Source organism: Strix aluco, chromosome 5 (genome assembly GCF_031877795.1).
Source record: "Strix aluco isolate bStrAlu1 chromosome 5, bStrAlu1.hap1, whole genome shotgun sequence".
Taxonomy (NCBI): Eukaryota; Metazoa; Chordata; class Aves; order Strigiformes; family Strigidae; genus Strix; species Strix aluco.
In genome coordinates this window covers 47,948,699-47,974,260 of record NC_133935.1, presented here as the reverse complement: position 1 = coordinate 47,974,260, position 25,562 = coordinate 47,948,699, and the positions used below count along the sequence as shown (strand labels likewise).

Genomic DNA, 25,562 nt, shown 5'->3' with positions numbered 1-25,562 from the left:
GGCATCTAACCTGCTTTTGACTGTGAGCATGTCACTTCGCCATTAGGTGTCTTAGTTTCCCTTCTGTAAAATGATGATAATTATTATTCTATTTATTTATTGAGACCCTTGAATAAAAACATGCTATAGGAATTATTTGTAAGAAATGGGAACTACTACTACTCCAGTGTTGGCAGATAGATTTATCTACTTTAAGTAGATGTAGCACATTAAGTTATTTTTATTATTTTTAATATCCATAGTGAAGCATTTGCATTAGTAGATGGCATGCACATGGCTAGCATTTTCTTCCATCACATAGTGGAGCTAGTAAAGTATTCTGTCAACAGTAGGAACAAGATTGCTGTGTTAAAAAGATAGGCATAACAAGGGAAGAGAGATAGTGTCAAATTTTGCTGTAAATGGTTAAGGAAATTGTCTTAATTTAGGAGGTGTTCTCAGCTAAGAAGAACTCATTGAGTGTATTCGGTCTATTGTCAGTATTTTTATGCGAGTGCTTTATCTTTCAAAGACTTCCGTAAAAATAATCATTAATACATCTTGTTGGGCTAAGGCAGGCCTAGAAGAAACATAATGAATAATCCTAATAATGTCTTGATAATTTTCTAAAAATCAACCAGGTTGCAGCTGTTAAAGACACAATTCATTGTCTAATATTGGATTATTGCATTACCCTTGCAACGGATAGACAAGTTTGTACCATTCAGTGTAATAGTTTAGCCTAGTAGTAGATCAACAGGTTGATTGATGAAAACCAATAGAAGCCTTGCATATGTCCCAAGAGAGATTTTGTTCTCCTTTAAAAGATATCAATGTAATGTGGAAATCCAATCTTCCAAAATGAATAGTCACTGAAACATCTCTTGTAATAACAGCTAATAACAAGTTAGTAACTTGGCCTCCAGATTCGTCTATTATAAGTTAAGAACTGGTTCACTTAACTTGTTCTACTGGCTTTTGGGGATTCATTGTGAACTACTCACTTCTAAGATGGTAACTGGATATTTTTTCATCATGTTTATGCATGGACAGCAAAACAGGGTGGTGGGGGGGGTGGGGGTGGGGAAGACCTGTTGTATTTGGCTTCCTGGACTCTGTTTTTGCAAATGCTCAGAATTTGCTCATATAATCACCAAGAAGAAAACAGGCAGATGCATGGTGCAGTTTGCAATATTTTCTATTCTTCAAAGATTTCATGACAGGTAGGATTCCTTTTGCAAGTCACTGGAGACACAACATGGTGATTGATTGGCACAGAGTATAATTAAGATATCATTATAGTGAGCCGTGTTGCCAATGCAGTCATTGAAGCAAATCTTCTTATCTTTTGAAAAGATAAAAGTTTAGTTTGCTGGTATATTGCTTTTATAGTCAGCAGTTGGAAACAGGCTGCAGGAATGCTGATGGAAGAACAGACAATGTGTTCATCTGACTATTCAAAATAACCTGTCGTCTTTCCAGTACAGTACATGCAGGTAGTTTTCATAAAGATAGGTCTGGTACTATTGCTGTTTACATTAGGAGCATTTTAAAACTCAAGAGTGTACTCTTACAGTGCCGCTCCTACTGAAGGATATAGGAGTAGTTCTGTTACACTAACTTACTTAAAGATTTTCAGTATTCTAATAATTGTAAGTTTTTCATCATTGTAGCTTGTAGGAGCCTACCAAGTTTGACAATAACTGTTTGCAATTTCAGCTGGTTTGGTTCTGAGTGTACATGCACGAGCACACCAAGGAAATTGGGGAGTGGATCTGATATAAAATCAGAACCATTCCACTGCAGATAGTTAAAGATCTACTACCTTGATTTTAATATTTTTCAGCATTACACTGCAAATCCTGATGTCCAAGCCATCTTTCATCCCCTTCTCTTTTCTAGAGAGAACAAATTGCTGATTTTGACAGGCTAGCACTGAAAGGAGAAATGAGAAAACCCATTTGATACACTTTTTGGAAAGAAACCATCGCAGTTGCAGGACATAAGCCATACCCATTACAATTATTTTTCATAGTAATAATATGTAAGCCTACAGTTTACCAACTAGCCCTTTCCGTCTGTTAGCTGTACTTGATCTAGCTAATGGCCATAAATCTCATCCTAGCTGTGTCTTCTTGGCAATGTGGTCCAAAGGCTGGCAAGTTTGCTGAGAACCTCCTTTATTTGTCTCTGGAGCACTGTGAGGAGTTTCTGCTCAGCAGCCCAAACTTTGCAGTGTTGCTCACATGAGATGCAGTGACTGATTGCATTGCATTAACTGTTTTTGTTTGTCTCACTTCTCCAAACATACCCCCAGAAGTAGCTCTGGGTCATGGGACTTCTCTTGTAAGTCCCATAGTTACTTCAGTGAACAAAAAGTTGGATTAAATGCATCCATGGTGATTCTGACCCAAAAGAGTATTCTGAATCTAAAAACTGTAAGCACAGATGAACTACTGCTTTGCCAGCATAAGTGATGTGAGGTTTTTAGGGAGAAACAATGTCATCTATTTAGCCAACTGGTACAGTTGGAAGAAGCAGAGATTTTTGATTTTTGTCCCTGAAAGTTTCTCAGTTTTTCCAGCTGTCTCAGCTAGCCTAATCAAAGATATTACTTCTCCCTACAGTAGTCTCCCTTATATTCTTAAACCCTTATAGCTACAACAATAACACATCACCAGCATAGGCTGGAATGGCCTGTGTATTAGTTACTAGTGTTAACAACTGGTTTGGAAAGACGTTATTGAGCAAATTTGGAAATAATTTCTGTTACTCCACCATCCCTGGAGGTATTTAAAAGACATGTAGGTGTGTCATTTAGGGACCTAGTTTAGTGGTAGACTTGGTAGTGTTAGGTTAATAGTTGGACTCAGTGGTCTTAAGGGTCTTTTCCAACCTAAATGGTTCTATGATTCTATGAAATATGCATAAGTAATGTTTAGTAGTTCTGTTTCACAGAAATGTCTTTGTTCTTCATGTTCCAAGGAAAGAATAATCTGGAGAAAAAAGGAACCTATCTAACAGGTTGAGATTATTTAACTGGTAGGTTTAAAAAGAGCTAGCAATTGCTGCAGTGTAGACTGGAAAAAAGAAGAGGTTTTCCTCCATTATATGATGTGGAGCACATACTTTACCACATGAGTGGAGTCCAAAAAAAAAACTAGGACATTGGAGTTCACTGTTGGCAAATCCACCTCTGGGGTCTGAAGATGCTTTTAAGAAAAGTGCATGTATTGTTCATTTTCTCACTGTGCATCAAAACACGTAATGAAAGCCACCTTCTCTTATTCTGATCCTCTTAAGATATTAGGGTCTGGTCTGTAGATTGCTTCTGACTGGCGTCATCATGGGGTGTTGTGGGTGGTACAAGCAGACAAGTACTGCCTACTACTAACAGAAATTAATGTGCTAGAAAAACAGGCTTCAGGTTTCCCTGGTCAGCCAGAGCACTGGTTAATGCTGATTTTGTAGAATGCCCTAAATATGTGTATATTGGAAGATGAATCACTCCCATCTTCCACCAAGGCTGACTTTTTAAGTCTAAAATGTGATTTGGTATGTTTACAAAAACCCATTAAGACATGCGTTGAAAATCTCTTGATCAAAATGATGTTGTTAAAATACTGGGTTTATCTTAATATTCAGCAGTATATGATTCACTAGCTGGATAAGTTTTTCTTTTGCCAAATAAATCCATGGTTTTGTTCTTTTGCCAGAATAAATCCATTGAGCCTTTATCAAAGTGAAAGGATAATCACCTGCTAAGTGGTATGAAAGAATTAGGTGATAAAGTATTACAGTAAAGAATGAATTTAATAAGTACACAGTCTCAAATTATACCTTGATTTTGAAGTGAATGCGGAGACCTTACCCAACAGTGATTTGATAATTGTTGTAAAGTATTAACACATTTCCTTTATTTCAAAACCTCTGTGTGAAGTATGTTTTTAAATTAAACATTTTAAAATTCAGCAAAAGATCAAACATCAAAATTAACTATGCTGACTAAAAGCACATATTCTGTAATGTGAAACAGACCATGAGTAATAAGAACTAGATGGAATAGGAATAGGACGTTTACCCACCAAAGTACAGATAACTTATTTACCTTCTATAAGCTCTCAACAGCTGGAAGAAATAAAGTTATCCAAATACTACCCAAAGTAGCTGGAAACTATAAGCACCGCTACAAATATATATATATATATGTTTAAATAGTGGGGGGTTTTAAATTATCACATAATGTTTGCATAAAATATGCAAGTCTGATATTTTTATTTTAACAGTCTACAGGAATTTTGATATAGTTGTGTATGTCGTATCTTCCACACAAAATTTTATTATGTAGTCTGTTTACAGTTTTTATACTTAATGCAAAGCGATAATAATGATACTGTGGGGCATGGGGAAGACAGTGGAAAACAATGAAAAAGCATGTTAAGAATAAAAAGGTATTATATGAAGTTTAGTCTAAAACATAGCTTGAATGAGCTCTAACAGAGCTGATATGGCTGGTTGTTTCCTGTGCCAGGAACTACTGTGGAACCCCACCAGGAAGTGTGCTACAGAGCAGGATCACATTACACCCTTGTTTTATGGTTCATTTCACTTATTTAATGCAATTTGAGAACCTGCAAAAAAAGAGCACTCTAAAAAGGGGATGTTTATTATTTGAAAATAATGTCATTTCTTTGACTGAAGTAAGTTGGGTTTGGGGGACACCTGATGTGCCTAATGTAAGGCAAAGCAAATCAGTACGGCCATGCAGCAGGTTGTACGGCAAAAGCAAAATGTTTCCATATTCATGAAATTTAAAGAATGATGCAGGTAGTTTATATAGGTACAGTTTTGTCTGTGTACTTTAGTAAACGAACTGTGCTACAGTGCTACAACAACAAAAATTGTAGTAGTTTTCCTTTACTACTCCAAGTAAATTTTAATACAGTACAGTGGTTTATTAAAATTATGTAGACTAAAAGGGTTGTTTAGTGTTCCAGCTGATTTATAGAGTGTGATAAAACATTCCAAGATCTTTGGAAACAAGGAGCATGCTACAGCCTGTATTTGGTTTGACAAAGCTGTGTTCATACGAAAGAAGAATGTTTAACGTGCTAACTAGATAATGATTCATCAGTTCTGGCAGAGGAACTAATTTTTGTTAATGTAGTACTTAAAAATGTGTGGAATGAACAGCTGGATACCACAGTTGTGGCATGCCATATTAAGTCTCTGTCTGTTTTCCCCTACAGTGATCTCAGTATGAACAACATTACTAAGCTGCCCTCAAACCCCGTGCACAATCTCCGCTTCCTGGAAGAGCTGTAAGTATCATTGTATCCTTGATGGGCATAGTCAGCACTAGACACATTCCTGTGTTTGTCTCTCATACTTACTGTGGGAACCAGATAAAACAGTGCAGGAAAGCTGTCAACCTGACACTTCTGGCACATGCGGAAACACTTACTTGAAAAAAACCCAATTGCTTGTGATTCTGGAAATGAACTTATAAAAGAGTTACCGTGAGGCTACAACTTCTCTAAGCAGAGACAGAGCCAAACAAATTAAACTTTTTAAGCAAGGGCTGTTTAAAAGAGCTGTATTGCTTTTTGGAAATAGTTAAGCAGCAGGATATTAAAAGTTTGAATACTGGCTCATGTTTATTAAAATCTCAAGTAAAGCTATAATCAAAACCAAAACCTGCTGCCTCATTCTGCCTGTGTCAAGAACAATTGAGTCCACATTTCATAGTATCAAGGCTTCTTGTCCTAATCACTTTTAATTACTGTTTCCTTACTCTTAAATTTAACATCCCTGAAGGCTAACTGCAAAATGCAGAATCCTGCAAAAAGCTTAGTTACGCTATCTAGTACATTCACTGAGGGGAAAAAGTACACTGCAAAAACCAGCTAATCAAGCACAACATCAAAAGAGGAATGCTGGTTTGAAATGATGGTGACTAACCAAAAGTGAAAAGTATTGTGCATTCATGAGAACTGGATTTGGCAGTCACCCTATTTACAATGGTCCAGGCTTAAAAGAAAATTTAGGTTCCTGAGGAGTGATGGAGACTCTGTAACTGATGCACCATAGATCTTGTGGGAAAAAGCTGGCACCTGCATTTGCATGAGTACCTCTAAAAGTTGATTAAAAGAATTGTCTAGGCATCCAGCCTCTTATGAAATGTGGTTTATAAGCTTTTAAAAGTGAAAGCCTCCCTTTTTTATAGCACATTTAACTGCTAACACACCGTAAAACCCACATAAGATATCCAAAGTCACGGTGCTGTCCTTATGGCAAAGACATTGCCTATTTTAAGCTATGAAATATGTACAGTCCTCTGCAATTTAGGTGGGTATTGCACTGACAACTTTTGGTGTCCTTGCTAACGGTCATTTGAATTTTGCCACCTGGTCTTTCCAGCTGACATCTATGAGAAAAAAAAACCAAACATTTTGTAATGATAACTTTGAAAACAATACCCTCTTTGCAAGCAGATTTTCCTTTCCTGTCTTCTTTTTATTACTGGCAACATTTGTATATAGAAAGCATTATTTCGCTTTCTTTACTTCTTTTCATTGGTTATCATTATCTGTATTGCTGTTGGTGCAACTTTCAAATAACATACAGATATGGACATAACAAGGAGAGATGTCACATGCCAAGTATTAAATATCAAGTGTGTATGAAGTGAATCCTGCCACAGAGACCCTGCTTGTGGATTTTTGCGTCATGTTCATGTTTGCTTGTCCAATCTCCTGTCAGCTGTAATAACCCTACTAAAAACTTTCAACCCAATGATTTCTCTCCAGCCATTAAAGAAAAGAAGAAAAACAAAAGTTTGGGCTTTTCCTGGAAGTAAATTCTGATATATTAAGCCAACTTACCTTCACTCTTTCATTTTGTGCTCCAAAGTTAGATCACCCAAATAGTGAGACTTATGCCACTGATTGAGAAACTGTTCAGCAGTCTACTTCATCTTCCTGATCAAGACCTTTGAAAGTGTTCTTACCTTATTCTTGTGTTGGGCCTACTTTTTCCACCAGAAATACTAAACTGTTATCCTTATAATCCTCTGTTCCAATTTAAGTCATTCCAGTCCATCATTGCTGGTAGTACCAGAAAAATATTTATTTCTTTACTATGTTTTGTTTTACATATATGCAGTCAGCTCCTCCATTCATTTCACACAAGCCAATCATTTCTATTTCTCATTAATTGTGATTCTGTTTTGTGGAACCCTTCCAGTTTGTAGGGTTCCACTTTTCAAATAAGCATAGAAAACAGAAGCCTTTGAAGAGGTGAGGCAACTGATCACCTCTTCTTAATGCAGATGCAAACACATTGTGCTGAGAGATTCTTCGGTGTTCAGAGGCATGTAATACAACTCAGTCTAGTATTGCATAGAAAAAAGTATAGACAGTGGAAAGGGAACTGGATATTCAATTTTGAAGTAGGGGGTAACAGCCATTGTAGTTCCCATGCTCCTCTATGTTCATTTCTGAGCAGTTATTGTACATATGAAAATTATTTTGCCCATCCAGGCATTGCAACATGATTTTTATTCCCAGCTTACCTGGGAATTCTGTGTTTTGTGTATGTGGCTCAGTTAAAGGGTACTATTGCAAAAGATAATTTGGCCTATAATGCAGACATTGTAAAAATAAGATTTTATAGAATCTTTATACCAAAGTAATGTTTCCATGAAATTAAAATGCATCTTAGAAATGTCTATCTGCTCTTTGAAATACAACAACAGGAGCTTAAAATGCATTTTTTAGGGTTTTTTAGTGTTGAAAAAAGTGCTACTAATCCCTTTATTAGAGATCTGGTTCAAAAATCTGATAAAAGCTAATGACTGATCCACTGAATTTTAGCTTAGACGTTATGTTCTAGATATGTGGTTTGGCAATACTGATAAGTCATTACCCCAGAAGAACTGAGATTTTATTAAGACAGTTAAACCAGTTGTTCTGATTCCAAAGCAAGGATGTATAAGCCAGCTCTGTTCAGCCAGTTCTGACCTTCTAGGCTGAATCTGATCCACTCTTCCAGCCAAGGTTAGACACCTCTGCAGGGAGCATTCTTGCAGTCCTGGTGATCATGCCTGGTATTTATCCGTAACCAAAGACTTTGACCACTGAAGTACAACATATTGAAACTATGCTGTATTTCAGAGGTGCATATTCCTCTAAAAATTTTGGAAAACATTGTGGTACTTTGAAAACTGAACTGTTCTAGCTCATAAAAAGTTTAGTTTTGAGCAAGATCTTTTATTTGTGAAAATGATGGGCGGGCCTTTCAGGCCTAATTTTCTCTTAAGTGCATATGATGAAACTCCCACCAAGAAAGAAATATGCTTCAGCTACTTGATTATCAGCAAGTTGCTCTGCATGAACTTGTACAACACCATTAAATCAAATTCTTCATTATAAATTCAAAATAACTGCAGATATTTATCAGTGTGACTGAGTCCAAGACTCGATCTCATGTGGAGTATTTCTAGACGTATGTCACTCTACAACATGTGTAGAATGCCCATATTAATAGAGCAGTAAGTTAGAGTAATGCATGAAAAAAAGGTGGTTTTAAAAGTGTAAAGAATTACTTAGGGTAGGATTCTTTAAGAGGCAACTACATCTGAGTGTAGACATATCATTTGTGATTAGTAACACTTCAAAGCAGTGCCTGAAACTGTTTTATTTTATAAATTAATGTCTTTATGAAGAGTGAGGAAGAAAGCCAATAATAATTTAAAACTATTTGAATCAGACCTAACTACAAATATCTCCAACTAGATATATCTCCACACATATATACATATGCATAAATATATGCACACACACCCAGGCATACACATATATAAAGCTTTTATTTTAATTTTAAACATGGGAACATTCCACGGATAAGCAAAACTCAAGTGATTTTTAGTACATTGCTATTTTTCAGCAACTTAAAATAGGTGTTTTAGTAAAACAGTAGCAAAGGACTGTTTTATTACAATTATTTTGCCTACAGAGTAAGAGAGTTCCAAATAACTTCCATTTCACAGAAATCAAGCAACAAAACCACCTTAAATTAATTGCAACCTACATACAGGTGCAAGAAAGTTTACTGGCACCCATGTTATTTCTAAAAATAACTTTGAAGGGAATTAAATATATGTACAAGGTTTTTCAGATTGATCATAGTTTTATTACAGAGGTTGCAGAAGTGCCTTTAAAAGTGAGTGCGTTTTGCTACAATACTGAAGTACCGAATTACAGATACAGTACAAAACACACATATTGTGTGAATCTCACCATGATTTGTGTGGAAATCCCTTTACACTGCAGAAGTGGTCAAGAGGCCACTGTATACATGAAAATGAAGTCCTAAATTACCAGGCATAATCCATTACCATCTGTTCTTATTTATTGTTTTCCCTTCTCTCTCTGTTTGCTCTTTCTTCCAACAAAGAGGTTTTCAAAGCAGTTAATGGGAATTAGGTGTTCTTTTCCCCACTGACTTTGAGCAGGGGGACTGAGCTCTCTGGTCATTTACGTCTTTGAAAACTGAGAGCATTTGCTCCTGGGGTTTTGTAGTCTTTATTTTTGTGCTGGTGCAGGCACAATGTGGCTAGCACTGAAAACTGATTCTGTACTTTTTACTGTTATGTAAGCTGGTAGAAAACATGAAAGTGCTGCAGCCATAGTCCAAAACTTTTTGGAGAAAGTGGGAGAGTCTTGTAATTACTTCAACAATCTTTGGACAGGATGCTTAAATACTAAAATATTTCCCAAAGATTGATCTGCATAGATTAAAAAACCTCCAAGGCAAAAAAGTAAAACTACCTGCAACTGACATGCACAACTAAAGTAAAAAATAGACTATCAATCTAGTGGCCTCAAACTATCCACACATGCTTCCTTCCAATGTCACTTCAATACCAGTTTCACAGTTCTTGCACAGCAGGTTTTAGTGGAGCTGTTCCTGGTGGAAATTGGCTTGTGCCACCTCCTTCAGCTGAAGTTTCAAGAACTTTCACTGCTAAATGACTTATGATCCCTTAGGTAATTTCAGAGCTGCGCACAATCTAACACGTAAGTTGTGAATTCTGTTTCTTCACATGAATTACGAATTTGGTTTCTTCATTTCATACGTGCATACATGTAGAGTCGATATGTTCAGACTGTGCCACTGTGTTTGATTCATGGTGTTTGTCAGTGAGAGGTACCTGTCACCAGCCCGGCAAGTGGCCCATGGCACATTGTAAATTCTGTTCCTGTAAGACAGACTCTTGATAACTCAGGGCTGTGGCTCCCCAACTTTGCTTTAATACAGGCAGGGAGGCACTCAAAGTCCTGACAGAGGGAAGTGCACTGGTCATCTTGGAATTAACCGTATGTCAGTAAAAACAGGGAGATGATGTTTATTTAGGTAATCAGTTGGAAGCAATTACAGTGGTCTTCTCTAGTTTTTGCGTACACAATTAGTTTGCTTTACTAGAAAAGAACAAACCCAAACACTACTGTACCGGATAACTTGTAACCTTTACATTCCCAAAACACTTCTGATGTTCTGGAGCTGTCACTGCCTTTGTTGCTGTCTCTTTGATGCCACCAAATCGAGTTACAACAAAGAACTCTCCCATGTGGATGTGTCAGCCTGGCACCCTCCAAACTGACCTTTTTGCTGTCTTATCAAGAATGACAAGATGAGGAACAAAAACAGGAGAAACAACAGAGCAAATGCCTTACTAAATCACAACTGCTTGCATTGCTAGTTGAATAGCTTGTGCTGACAGAAAATTATTCTGGAAATGTTAACACAAATTGCATGAAGCAACCTTGACACTGGAACTGCTGTGCATCTGTGGTGTAAGGGGGCAGAAGGGAAGAAGATGGAGGAAGGAAAAAGATAAAAGCGAAGTGAAAAGCATGAGATATGCATGCAAGCAGAAACAATAAGTGTCCTAGGTTGATATCCAAGAAGCCTTGTCAGTGCTGCTGCATTGCTCTTACTGAGCATGTGCTGAAGTTTATTTTTGGCTTGTAGCTTGTAAATGCTTTCTGGAACTTGTAATTTATTCTCCACCAATATTCATTAGCAACTAGTTTCGAATATAAAAAAAAGTTATCGGAAGAGCTTTTTGTGTTTTGCGATCAATACAGATAGTGAAATTATACTTAATTAAACTAAGGTGAAATGATGCTTTATTAAATGTGCTATATATCTGTAGATCCTGAGGCAGGGTTTTAATTTAAGTCTTACACATTCTGTGTATATTGCAGTAGCAAGTACACAGAAATAATTTCCTTTTTTGTCAGTGGAAATTCAGCCTGTTTGTAGACTGCTTGATTTCAGTGCAGTGAACACTTCTGATACCTACGCTGTTCAATTTTCCACTTGCTTAGGATAATGGGCAATTAATTCAGCCAATATCACATTTACATCTAACAGGTTCACAAGCACAGTAAAACCAACTTCTTCTCTCTAAGTTGTTTTTTTGAATTTCTAAACAGGAGTAGCAGTAATTTCTGCAGTAATTCTTTGGTCTTGCTTCATTGTACCACTCAGAAAATGGTAGCAATCTCAAAACATGTATGTACACAATTTGTGTCCTTTGCCTATCTCACAGGAATGACAAAACAGCTAACACATTTTTCTTTATTGATAGTCTGATCGTGGTGTGTTGTACTGCAGTACACTTCAGCCAATTCCTGTTATTAATGATTACTATTAATAGTTCTTACCTTTTCTGGTGATACTGGCATAAAACCAAAACCAGCATCAGAAGTAGAAATGAGACTTGGAAGACCCAGCCTAGGAAGTGTGATCTGTATGGATTCACCAATTGTTGCTCCATCTTGCTGTAACATTTAAACACTGAGAAAGGAATTTTAACAAAATTAAGATTGTTCTGGGAGTAGTGATTTGGTGACAGCATTCTTCAAACACAGAAGCAAAGTTATGTCTCTTATTGATGGTATCCTTGGGATCCACTGCTGGGAATCAGCGTGGAATTTCCTGGCTGATGTTGGAGTACCTCCTGACAGTTGGCCTTGCAGCAGTCAGAAGGCAGGTACCTGGCTGCCTGTTCAGCAGAAGGGCTCTCTTGGAGCCCTGTAGAAGGGAACTGCCTTCTGCAGCGCTGACAGCAAAACAGCTTGTTCGCAGCGCTGGCCATGGACAGCTTTGCGAAAGGAGAGATCAGTTGTCTTTAGCGGTTATTGGATCACACTCATGCCAGGTGCAGAAAGAGTCTTTGCCTCTTATAAGTGCAGAAAGAAATAGTACATTTTAGACCATATCCTTAACTGAGAAAAATCTATGATCTGTTTTATCAAAGCCAGCTCAAGATCAAATACACACTGATTTCATTCCAACTGCTTGAGGTCAGTTGGAGTTATTCCAGTTTACACCCTATGAGAATTTGGCACATACATTTTAAAAGGCAATTAGGCCCTAAAGCAAGAGCAGACTGTGTTATATTTGAATTTCCAACTAACCTGTAAGTAGCAATAAATATAACATACAGCACAATTACAACTTGCACACTCCCCTCCTCTTCTTTAAAGAAAGGAGAATATCCTTACATTTTCTTCTTTGATCTCTTTGAGCATCAGATTTTTTAACGTATCATTTGACCCACACTTATTTCTATGTTACTATAATGATTACAGTTGTAATTAACATGACAGATTGAAATAAAAAAAGATAACTAAAATACAGAGTAACATTTAAATTCCTAGTCTAACAAAGTAATTCCTCAAAACCATTTTGAAATATATATGTTGTTATCATCCATTAATTGACTAATAATTAACACAGTAATTAATCACCCATTAATTCATATGTTTCTATTGCATTGGCCCAAGGATAATCACTAATAAATATCAAACACTTATCTGGAAAATTTTAGTTGACTTTGGCTAAGTGCTTGATGAGTATCCATATTGTCAAAGCTTTTTTGATGTAAGAAGCAAGAACATTTCATCTTACCTATTTGTAGATGTATATGTAAGCTGAAGATAATTATGGTTATGGAAATACGTAAATTATATATTGTCTATATATTTATGTATGTGCAGTTGTGTGCTTGTGTATCTTTGATTAAGTTTGACAGGAAACAAAATTGAAGCAAAAGATTCAAGACTGGTAATTCTTCTTGAATAGAGGCAATTTTTTATATCCAGAACAAGTTGGTTTAGAAAAAGATTTGGAAATTTATGTTTTCCTGTTATACTTCCATGTTGTTCCTCCACAAACAGCCATTTCCTTTAGTAGATATGGAAATAATAGTTTTAGGATTGGTACTAGTGCTATCGGTACAACTCCTCAGACAAGAGTAAATTACTGGCAGATATGATCCTGAGGTAGGATGCAAATGAGAATCCTATTTCTACTTGTGTCAGCACAAATTTTTCCACAGACATCAATGAGACTAAGATTTCACCACGGATCTTTATCAGAACAATTATGGCAGTTGGAGAGGTGGATCAGGCTTTTAAGAAAGAAGTTTCAAATTACTAAAGAGAATTTCTTATCTGTACCCAAGGTATAAAAGACACAATCCACAATTATAGGAATTTTAATGGTATTTTCTACATTGCATACTAGTGTTTTAGCACCAAAATCAGAAAGGTTAATGTCACATAGCAGCAGAATTGTCCCAGTTGTTGGGGTTTTTCACTATCTCAGGCCTGTACTTTCAATTTCTGTTCACAAAAGCAAAGATGTTTTTCACCAGTTTCTAGGTTCTTCTATATAATTCTTTTTCAATTTTCTGTCTGGAGAGTTTGTTAGTTGTAGTGTATAATGTAGCAAATGAGAAATACAGCATCTGTTTTCCAAGAAAACAGGCAAATATAAAACTGACTGAATTGTGACATTATTGATGTTAACCTCATCTTTAAACATACATATATATATATATATAACCAAATTCATGATAGCATTCTCTTAGCATGTGCAGTCTTCATTCCTTAGATAAAATTATTTTAATAATAATAATTAATATTAATTATAATTTTATTAATTATTATTATTCCTTAGATAAATTATTCCTTAGATAAATTCCTTAGTCTCTCATTCCTTAGATAAAATCAGCAAACCAGTTAGTGAAAAGAAGTAAAATGAAGAGTCAAAGGGACATCAAGGCAAGACAGTAGTTCAGAGAATTATTTTTGTAGAAATCTCTCAGTATCTTTGCACAGCTGAAGGATGATTTCAGATTGTACTCACAATTACGTTCTGTATAGGATAATGCAGTACATGTGGACTGATTAAATATAATGCAACACAAGTGATGCACTGATATATATCCTAATCTGTATTAAAGGGCACGCACTGGCACTAGTCGAGAAACATTGAGTCAGTCTGGTACTGCTATTATCATTTACTGGCATAATAAGAGTCTAATATATTTATCATAAATTTGAGTCTAATGAAGTTCTACCTAACTATATCTGTTCTGAAATAGAATTAGAACACATTTCACTAGATTTTCACTTATTAAAAATTTACCCTATGCATAAGCCAAAAGTATCCTAGTGTCTTGACTCCCAACAGTGGCAAGTAGCAGGTCCTGAGGGAAGCATGAGGTAAATTAATACAGCTTCCATTAATTTGCAAGATTATATGAAGCTGTATAAGTAAAATCTAGTTCTAGAATAATTCAGCTCCAGAAATATGACCCAAAATCAGTAACTGTGTACTTTTGATTACTTTTTTGTTAAAAAGATGTGGTACATTTGAGCCTGAATGTATTTAAAGAGATATTTCTAAAATAATGTCAGAAATGTTGGAAATAAATAACTTTTAAAAATTGAAATTCAAAGTTGTTCAAACAATAGAAACAGCCATTTGGTTATGTAAACGCTATAAACAAGCAAGTTCATTCCTGCTCTCAGAAATCATTAACTAAATGATGAACTATAGAGGCAGATAGTATGTCCATTCTCATCTGTTCAGGGAAAGCGATATTTACCTATCCAGACTAAAATCACTACCCAAAGTCCATCCAGAGTTCAGTAAAATACTGGGCAGCTTCCCTCAAATAATTTAGGGTAATGAAAAACAAAATCCCTGAAGTGGAGAAGAGTAAACCCTGATAGATACATGATCGGTACTGTAGTGTCAACAAGGGGATTAATTTTCCCCTATGCCAGGACTGAGAATAGAAACATGGTAATACCAGGAAAAACCCACAAGGAAGGCATTAAAAATGGTCAGAAACAAATAAGCCAAACTTAATGAGCTTTGCAGCATGACTTAAAGAACTGGTGTGCTAACTTTCATCCAAGAATATTGAAAGAATTAGACTGTGATCCCAGGGAATCATTTTTGCTGATCTTTACCAAATACCACAATGCTGTGGAATTCCAAAGGGCTGGGAAGATGCTACTGTTGTACCAGTGTCCAGAAGTGATCTCATGGAGTGTCTTGGGAATAGATAGGTAGTTTGCCTGAAGTCGGTTCCACAGAAAATCATGAGAAGGGCATCATAAGAAAGAATTTAATACGGTAACTGAAGGTCAGAACATCATTACATAGAAGATAATTGTTGCCAGATGTCTACCTTTTCTGACATTGTCAGTTTGCTTAGTGAGAGAACTACACGGACATACATGTATTTCGACATTTGTGATATGTTTGATGTAGCCCTCTACTGAAATATGTAGGGCTATACATGATGAGAATGATCTGCTGCTGCGTAACCAGAGGAGTATCATATAAGATAGTATTAATCACTATCTGCAAAATTAGTGAGAGCTCTTTCCAAACTGAGAAATAGTTGAAGCAGAACTTCAAGAATGACCTGAGGTTTGAAAAACTCATAAGGAGTAATGCAGAAACTATGTCTACCAAAAACATTAACGTAGTTTCATCTGTGTAACATTTAATAACTGAGAAGTTGTGATCTAAAAGGAAAAGAAGCAGAATATAAAACAAGGGTTGGAATCTGAAACAAAAGAAAAGAGGAAAAATATACATCTCAGTTTAACAGTGCAGGTAACTGTCACTCAGAACAGCTCAGGAACATGGCTCAGTATCCCTCGCTTACAACTAACTGTTGGCTTCAGATACTCCTCTAAAAGGTGTTGAAGCTGGGGACGTGTGGAGGCGTCGGGCTCTTAGGGTGGTATATTGTGGGTGGCCAGATGATCCAAATGGACCTTACAGTCAGAATGACAACAGTTTAATCCATCAAATCGTCTCCTGAAGATAGTTTGACAGAAAACCTGGCCACAAAGTTTTAAAAAAAAACTAACCAAAAAGTTACACGGAGAAGTTTTAGCCATGAGAGACTAGCTCAAATACAGCCTGATGCAGTACAGTCTCACTAAAACCATCCTGAATGTTGGTGAGATGTGTAGCATGTACATGTATGGTATGTCTCTGTGCTGAGGTATTTCTTTCTAAATATATTAGATATACATTACAGGTATCATAATAACGTCTTAAAATTATGACAGTCCATTTTCAAAAAATGCCAAACATTAAGGCTTACCACAGAAAGCCATGATGATGTTCTGAAGCTGGGAAAAGTGAGTATTACACATTGAAACAAGACTTTAAAGCTGCATAGTGTCCCAATTAAATTGTCACAGTCCTGCATTTGCAACATGGAGGAACATGCTTGGTAATTGCCAGAGCCCTTCTCCAGGAGCTCTTAAACAGGTCTGATTTTCTCAGCTAGCCCATTTTATGAAGTGTATTCCACTTCAAACAGGCAGTATGAACATGTAGTATGTTTGGCAGTTTGCACTGCGACAATTATGAAAATTGCCGTAATACAGCCACTCTTAAGAAGGGATGGTGGCCTCAAAGGGCACCAGCTTGAGTCTTTAGACACGTGGGTTTAGTTCTCTGCCCTTTATCAAGCTTTCCATATGAGCAGTAACTTACAGCTGTAAGTGGAAACCTCAGTTGCTGTACCTACTTTTTTTCCAGTACGGTTTTGCAGACTTTTCACTTTCTGGTTGACACCAGGCTCATGTCCAGACTTATGTCCAGTCATTTTGTCGCTGTTGAGACGGACACGACAAACACCGAATCGTGCAAAAAAAGGCTACTTTATTGTTCTAACATGCCTTTTTATAACTTTATTAAGAGTATGTGTCCATATATGATTGGTTTAATTGGAGACTAACAGTTCATGATTGGATGACCTCTTCTCTGTTGCAGCCTCGATAACCTTCCTTTCCTTGTGGTCAGGCAGTTCCGGTCTGGTAGTTCCTTACTCTTGTTTACTCAGCTCTTCTCGGGACTTTCAAGCCTCTTAAGGGTACATGGTTATCTGCTCAAGGTCAATACCAAACTTACATTCTGATCCCTCGGACCAGCTGAGGTCTCCCATATCATGTCATTAAAATAACAGAGCAAAAGGGTGCTATGGGTGTGAAGTAGTCCTTAGTCTTTCTAAAAAATGGTATCATAAACTGAGATTAGCATTAGATGGGGCCTGAGCCTCTACTAGTCAGTGATCCACAAATGGCATTTACTTTCAGGGACCCAGTCTGCTGTGCCTAACCTAGCACACACCTGCTTGATCCAGCAACAACCCAGAAGTCACTGCCATTTTCATTCAGAATGAAAGCTGAAGTTGGAGAAGCCCCTCACACATCTGAAAAAAAATAGGCTCAGCCTGTGAGTGCCTCACCTTGGAGCAAGAGTGAGCCAGGTTTCATTCACTCATCTGCCTGCAGCAATTCAGGTGCATGTGCCCGATTCTCAGATGTCTGAACATCAGACTCCAGTGTACTGCAAAGTGAGAGACAAGCTCAGCAGCTCTGAAGCTGAGAGCCTCTGCAGAGCACAATTAAATTAATTGAACAGAGACAGGAAGAGCCACTTGCTTGGAGTTACAGGTCACATCGCTCAGCAGATGTGTGTTTACTGGCAAAAGCCTTTTCCACAAATCAAAAATGTCTGAAAAGTCTTTGGAGCTGGGATCTAGAATCATGTTTTCTTTCTTTATGGCCTAATTTGTATGAAAGAGGTGTCTGAAGAGCTGATGTGCTCAGGACCCTGTAGTTAGCTTGGGGCAACTAAACTCCAAAGGAAGGCAATGTTTAAGGGCCAGTCAGTGCTGGATCTGCAGGACTGCAGACATAAGCACTTGGCATTTTCCATGAACAGTACTGGCGATGCTAATGCCTACTTCAGTGCTGTAGGTTCCTCTCTGGCAGCTTGGTACCTAAGGCATTTTCTGGATCTAGTCCTGTGGTCTTTCCTAAGGGGCCAGAGGCCAAATCAAATGTCAACTCTGTTATCACATCAGCTGGTCTATGGTAACTGTCTGCAATTTTGGTGTACAATATCTTAGCTGATGGATTACATCATATCAACCTGCATTTGTCGCCAGCTAAGAGCAGACACTATGACTCTAGTGACACAAAGTAACTTGGCTGGGAATCTGACCCCTACTAGTCAGTTTTCCAGGTAGGGTACAGCTATCATAGCACATTCATGCTGACCTGAGACGTCGGGAGGCTAAATGCAAGATGCTTTGGAGTTGCACTGATGGGGAACATGGAAATGCCATTATTTCACATCAAATACATGATCTCTTTTGTAGGCACAAACCTGACAGAATGCAGACTTTTTTTGTCAGAGTAACACACTTTACAGAGGTATTTGTTGTACTTACCTAGGTCTCTAAAATACTTCCAGGCATTTTGAGAGGAAGATGCAGTAGAAGTAGGGAAAAAAGCCCTACAAATTTTAGCAAATACACTTTATGCTAACCTATTACACATCTGCTCACAGGGAAAACCATGATTCCACCAGTACAGCAGTTTTATGTGTAGTTATTTTAAAATGAACTGTGGTCATTACTATGTGGATGTATTTTGATATTAGTGCAAATGAGTTAAATGTTCACAGACATCATACATGCTGATTGTTGTCAGTATATCTATATTTTTGTTGCTGTGATGCTATAATCCTTTAAAAGAACAATATGAAGAATCCAGTGTGCATTCTAAACTATAAGCTCAATTTGCAATGAAACTGCATTTTGTCTCTGCAGTCCAGCTGTCAGTAAATCAACTGTACAGTTAAGGGCTTCTCTCTTTTTTTTTTGCTTTTAAAAGTGTATTAATGACAAAACAAGGCTCTTAAACTACTGCCTCTGGCATTAGTCACTCAAACATAGCTGTATTGCGCTTTTTAACAACCAAATTAATTCCACATGAAGAGAAAAAGTACTCACTCTTTTTCTTTTCCTTTTTTAAACTTTGCAGACGTCTTGCAGGAAATGGCTTGACATACATTCCTAAGGGAGCATTTGCTGGCCTTTTCAGTCTTAAAGTGCTGTAAGTAAACTGTGTGTTGTTTGATATATTTCTGATTTCCTAAATGCTCCAGGGAACTAATTAACGAGTGACGTTTTGATCAAGTAAATTACATATTTTGATCAGCTCATTTTGAACAATTCAACTGAAGTGAAGATACATATGAACATCATTAAATCTTCATTTTTTCATATAGAAAATATCCTAAACACAAAGGTTGGAAAGCATTAATGGCATTGTAAAAACAACATGCTCATCAAGTAGATGTCTCTGTACAATATCAAGGGTAAAAATTGGTTTGGTTAATAGTTTCTTTAATTGTCTCAGAAGTTCTGATTTCAAGTCTAAAAATCTTAGTGAACTTTTCATGATCACACAAAACTGGGGGTAAATTGCCTTCTCCTTTTCTTGAGAGCCAGGGGGAAAAAGCATCATTGTAGACCACCATGTAATTCAAGATGCAGTTTGTATTTCATATCTTGTTCTTTGCAATGTAATTAGTGTAAGAGAAATTATAAAAAATATGACAAAACCCTGTATTATTTGGAGAAATAAAACAGTACATGTAGTTACTAAAATTATTGGCAGGCCACATCTCACAATATTTGTACTAGAGGGGATCTTTGCCTATGTAAAGTTCACAGATATGAGAATGCAAGAACACCAGCCTCCTAGGCAGCATCAAGCCAAACCAGATGCTACTGTAAGAGTATTCAAAGCTCTACTGAAAAAATATATAAGTGGGAAAGAAGTATGAAGAGCTTCCCACTCCGTCTACACTTAAGTTGGCCAGCTGTAGCTCTTGTTGGCCTAAGGAGATTTAGGCATGCCAAAAATGATTTCATTTACAATGTCCCATCAAGTATGTCTCATTTTGAAGGCAGCATGTACTACTTCAGTTTTACCCATGTAGAATCCTTTTATATATGTAGGAGTTGGTCCAGACAAGGATATTAGGTGGTGTGAATGAAACGGTACTCAAAGAGAGAAAGAGATTATTTTGGAATGAAAAGTGATTTTTCAATCTTTTCAAGATAAAGGATGTGATATTTCAGAAAAGAGGTTTGTCAGGTCATTGCTAGCAAACTTCCATTTGACAAAATTGATTTCATTGGGAAAAATTCAGCAGTTTTTACAGAGATAAAATTTTATTCTAACCAAATCATAAACTCCTCATACAGTTAAAAGTTCTGTTTGCCGTAGTAGCATTTTCCTGAGCAAGGATTTCAAGAATCAGTCCTTCATAGCTTTATCAGAATAAGAAACTGAAGCACTTCAGAAGGAAAACAAAATCAGTACACGAGGATCACAATTTCAGAATCAACTGGAGGCAATTAGGAGCTCAAGCCCTATTGAAAGCAAATTGGATTTATTCTTTTGACTTCCTCAGTTGCTTTGAAAATATTGCTCAGAGCTGATGTGCAGCTGTTAACAAAGCTAAACGTATTTGTTTGCTTTGAAGAGAACTGGCATTTGACAGGGGCAGGAGAACGGAGAATTTTGTAGCTTTCCTTTGTTTGTAACCTTGAAGTAGAACCAGTACAAAGGAGGTAAGTTGGAAGAAAATTTACAATAGAAAGAAATTGTCTTTACAGTGTTGATTCTGGTTTTTGTGCTACTCAAAATGTAGGATGCTGCAGAATAACCAGCTACGCCAGGTTCCTACTGAAGCACTCCAGAACTTGCGCAGCCTGCAGTCTCTGTGAGTATACTTGATAAATCAACTTGTAACCTTCCATGAACAATAATATGTGATTACCTATTAATTACCTGTTAATATCACTTAATAATGTGCTGAATCAACTTTTTCTTTTAACTCTCTTTGAGTTGCTTTTCAAGAGAATGGTACTCTCAATTAAACATCAGAAGTGACTGATTTCATTACAGTAATTTTACGACACCAGCAGCTTCTTTGCAGAGTTATAAACTGGTTCACCGTCTAAGACATTCCTTGCCCTGCAATGCTTTCTGTCTGTCAAGAAGAATATGATCCCTTGAGCACTGGTCTTTCCCATGATTTCTTGTTAAGATTCTTTACTGAATTTTGGTTTTTTTCATTTGGTGTGATCTTTTTCTTTTTAAGCAGTATGGAAAACACTATTAACTCATGAAACAAAGTGTACTAGAGGATGCTTAATTATATTCTGTGCTTCAGGCAGGTCTCTGTATTTATAGTTCTTGACTGTGCCGTGCTGACTCAGTCCACAAGCTTCAGTTTTAACAGAACTCCTGCCAGAACTGCTAGACCAGGACTGAGGATTGTCTGCTTCGTGGTATGAATGAAATTATTTTGATGTGCTCCTGCCCCATAACATAAGGGTGGTTGTAGCAGGTTGTGCTGAAAGCTGACCTAGCCCCATATCCAGTCTTCAACAGCAGATGCCAAAGGAAAACTAGAAGGTCCGGCAAAGAATATAATAATATTCCTTTGGTAAACTGTCCCAGCTGCTGAAGGTTTGCACTCAGGGACTCACTAAGCCTATTGTGGCTTCTTTGAATTTAATAGCTCTTAAAGAATTTTCTTCTGTGAGTTTGTACAATTGCTTTTTGAGCCAATGTAACACTGATGATTTTTTGTGGCAGCATATCTGCTGATCGGCTAGCCCTGTGTAGCATGGTGAAGTACCTGCTGTTATTCACTTGGAACTTCCCACTACATTTGATGTCCCTTAAGTATAGCATCAAGAAAAAGTGGAAACAGCAGTTCCTTATTGATATATGCCAGATTTTATAGACCTTTGTTGTATCTCCATTGGTCATGTTTTTCAGAAGTAGGCTGTTAAGACTCTTCTCATGTGGGAGCTGTTCTCTTCCTCTGGTCACTCTTACTGAACTTTTTTTCAGTTCTCATTTATTTCATTTGAGACGAATCAAGGAGGGATCAGACCTGCGCAGCATGTTTAAAGTGTTTGCACACCGTGGATTTATAGAGGGGAATTGTGGATGGCTTTTTGTTCGCTTTTCTACTAATTCCCCAAACTTTGTTTTGCCTAATTTTTTAACCTTTACTGAACACTGAGCTGTTACTTTCATACAACTGCAGGGCCTCTTTCTAGTATGTTGGTAGATACTGAAGAGTTTGTCATGTAAAGTTTGAATTGCCTTTTCACTAAGTAGTCACTTGACACCTATCTATACCAAAATTCATCTGCCATGTTCTTGTTCAGTCAATTGAGTATCATGAGTTCCTTCTGCTGCACTTGCAGTTCACATTTTGCAACCACAAGGCCACTCTTGCTATCCTAATGCAGGACACAGTAAATAGAAGAGTATGCTTCTGAATTATCCACAGAATTCCATTTTCACCTGATAAAAAAAAAAAAAAAAAAAGACTGTGGAAGGATCTACTGATTTTGATTGTGCAGCATAAAATATCTAGATGATTGAAGGTAGGCAGACAGGTTCTTTGGCCAGAGGAAAATGTCAACTGACTCTTCTCTGTTCTTTAGTTGACCACCTTGTATTTTCACAGATTTGCTTTGAAATAGAATTATTTTCCTAAAAAGTTCCAAGATCCAAATGTGGAAGTCAGTCTGGAAGTTCAAATAACTATGACAAAAAATGTTGCTACAGTGTGCACTGATCACCGGTGTCACTGATAAAAGTCTAACAATGATAAGGATAGAGTGAGCACCTGTACCAAGCTATCCTGTCTGGATAGAGTAAGATGTATTGGTTGAGAAATGTACTGTATTGAACGTGCTCTTCCTTTTTGTGTATAAAGCAGTTCCACCAGAAAGTTCACATCTTTTGCATGTGTTCAATTCAGCCAAAATCTGAAGAACGGAATTAATGAAATGAATTGATTTTCAGCAAAATTATGTCATCTGTGTATAACTTACCACTACACAGACACACATTATACTGTATTAGCTCCCAGGTTCTTATGTCCATCTTGAACAACATTTACCTCCTTAATATACAAAGCATTCATTAAGGTTTCTAAAGGTGAAACAGCCCTAAGAATTAATTATCTTATAATTGTTACTCGGTCAGTGCCTTTTTTCTTTATTGACCAGACACAGAGTGAAATATCTCAGCCATATACTTTTGAGGTTACAGTTCTTTCCTTTGATCTTTGAAAAAGTCCTGAGAAAATGCTGGTCTAGTGACTATATTAGATTTTCTTCCTGCTACACAAACAAAAAAAAATCTTGCTGAGATCACATCACTCTATACACATTCTGGACCAAAACACGATAAGCCAAGCAAACAAGAGTTCCTTTGTTGCTCTAAAAGAGACTGTTGAATTTTCAGCACAGTTTCTAAACAACATGACAGTCTCACTCAGGCTCTGTTGCAAATATTTTTTCCCTTGGATGAAAAAGTTGAAGAAGTAAACCAAACATCGTTTGTGCAGTCTCTGTAAAGGACTGATATTTTGTGACAGAACTAAAACAAGAGGGAGAATAGGAGTGGTCAGTGGAAACCTTTAGACAGCTGTGTAGCACACCCAAGATGGAATGATACGGGTTTGTACAGAAAAGCTACTCTCACCTGAAAAACGATCACCAGCAAGAGACCTCTTTGAGGAAAAGAAAACTATTATTCTTTTGTTTGCTTAAACGGGGTTGTGCCTGTCAGATAAAGGTGTGCACAGATTCAATTTCTTGTTTCATACAGTCTAGGAATTTTCTGTTCACAGGGTGGTTCTTGCATTGGCTTCTGATTTACCATAGGAATTATTTCTTGAAACCTTTGAAATAGCAGGAGTTTTTTCAAGAGTGTAATCAAGAGGTTAAAAGCCTTCACAAAAGCAATTCCTATAAGATAGCAACTTCTTGTATTTATTATGTTTAACTATGCAGGTGGCATGATTTGTGAAACTCATTAACCCTTTGCTTTAGGTTAGTATAGATGCAAAAAATTGAAAACTGGTGACAGAACTCAAATCTCTGCCTTTTGTGGTTTTACTCAAGAAAGGCAGGCACATAGAGGGGCAAGCCATACTAACTGCCTTGCCACCTTAATCAGTGCGAGGGGGATTATGTTAAATTAATTTGTATATAAGTATACATATAAAATTGTGTGTGTGTACATGCACAATATATGGGTATATATATATGCACACACAAGTTTTCCATGTTCACTCATAATGCAAATTCATCACAAATTTTTGCACAAAAACATATTTCTGGATTATATGCTCTCCTTATTATCTAGTTCCAGGCTCAAAAATGACAGTATAAGTATCAGTATTGATAGATACATTAATTGATGTTAAATGGCCTGTGGCACACAGAACAGGAACTGATATATTGCAGGAACGAGCAACAATTTCTTCCACTTTCTTGTCTAAGTTGTAATATTGCTGGCATTCAGAATGGTGTGACAAGTTTGAGTGATAAATATTCATATATTTCTTAAGGCTCAACCTACCTCTAGAATAGATCAGTCTTCTTCAGTCAGCAGACATTATTCAATAAATGCTATAAAATGGGCACAAAAAAAATAACCAAAAACCCCTAAGATTTGTGAATTTCATCTTCAACAGCAAAAATCTATCTGGAAACCTTTATATTTTCGCCTCAAAACAAACAACCAGCAGTATGTTTTTCTGTCACTGAAGCAAAAAATAAGATTAAACAATATTAAAATCTTCTCCAATTTTATAAAAACCTTTGTAGTTCAATAGTCAACAACAGTTGTGCTACTTTGATTAATAAATGAGTTCACCTACCACAACCTGGACAATGATTGCATAGGACTCCAGTTCCCTCTGTGGTGAGAGGATTTAAGGAAGTAATCAGAACATGTTGATTTTGAGATGTGGTTTTGATCTCCAAGTTCAGCAGAAGGATATCTTCAGCTTATTTTATGCACTTCAATTTTCCTCTGAAATCAAGTGTGAATGCAAATTATCTGGATTACTAGTCCTAACAATTTAAATGGCATTTATTTCTCTTAACCCAAAAAGAATAAGACATGTTTGCAGGTACCATGATTGAAAAGGAGGAACACACAATCGCTGACATGTCACAGCTTAGATCTTGGCAACAGCATTTGAATGCTGTCTTCCCTGTTACTCACCTTAAGCAAATGTATTTCTTTAGAACTGACTATAAGCAGATGGTCTCTGGATTTTGTGTTTCCCACAGCATCAATAGTTCCATTCTGCTTTTAAATCAAGAAGCCCTTTAGTTATTTTGAATACACCTGTATAGTCCAAAAGCCTTTTCCATCTGTATAGTGATTGGTTTTTCAAACATCATTATTAATTAACAGCTTGTTTTCTGTCCATCATTTTTCATTTAATGTAAGTATTTGTTTAAATAGGTATCTTTTTTTCTCTTTGTCTTGTCA

At 36.8% G+C, this 25,562-nt stretch overlaps 1 protein-coding gene across 1 annotated transcript in view; it reads left to right on the top strand.

The window, feature by feature from the left end:
* The window catches only part of LGR5 (leucine rich repeat containing G protein-coupled receptor 5), a 92,662-nt gene that overhangs the window by 32,314 nt on the left and 34,786 nt on the right, over positions 1-25,562 (top strand). The window contains exons 2-4 of the mRNA XM_074827240.1: positions 5,229-5,300; positions 19,209-19,280; positions 20,890-20,961. Coding sequence (XP_074683341.1) covers positions 5,229-5,300; positions 19,209-19,280; positions 20,890-20,961 — 216 coding nt within the window. The remainder of the gene's footprint in view (positions 1-5,228; positions 5,301-19,208; positions 19,281-20,889; positions 20,962-25,562) is intronic.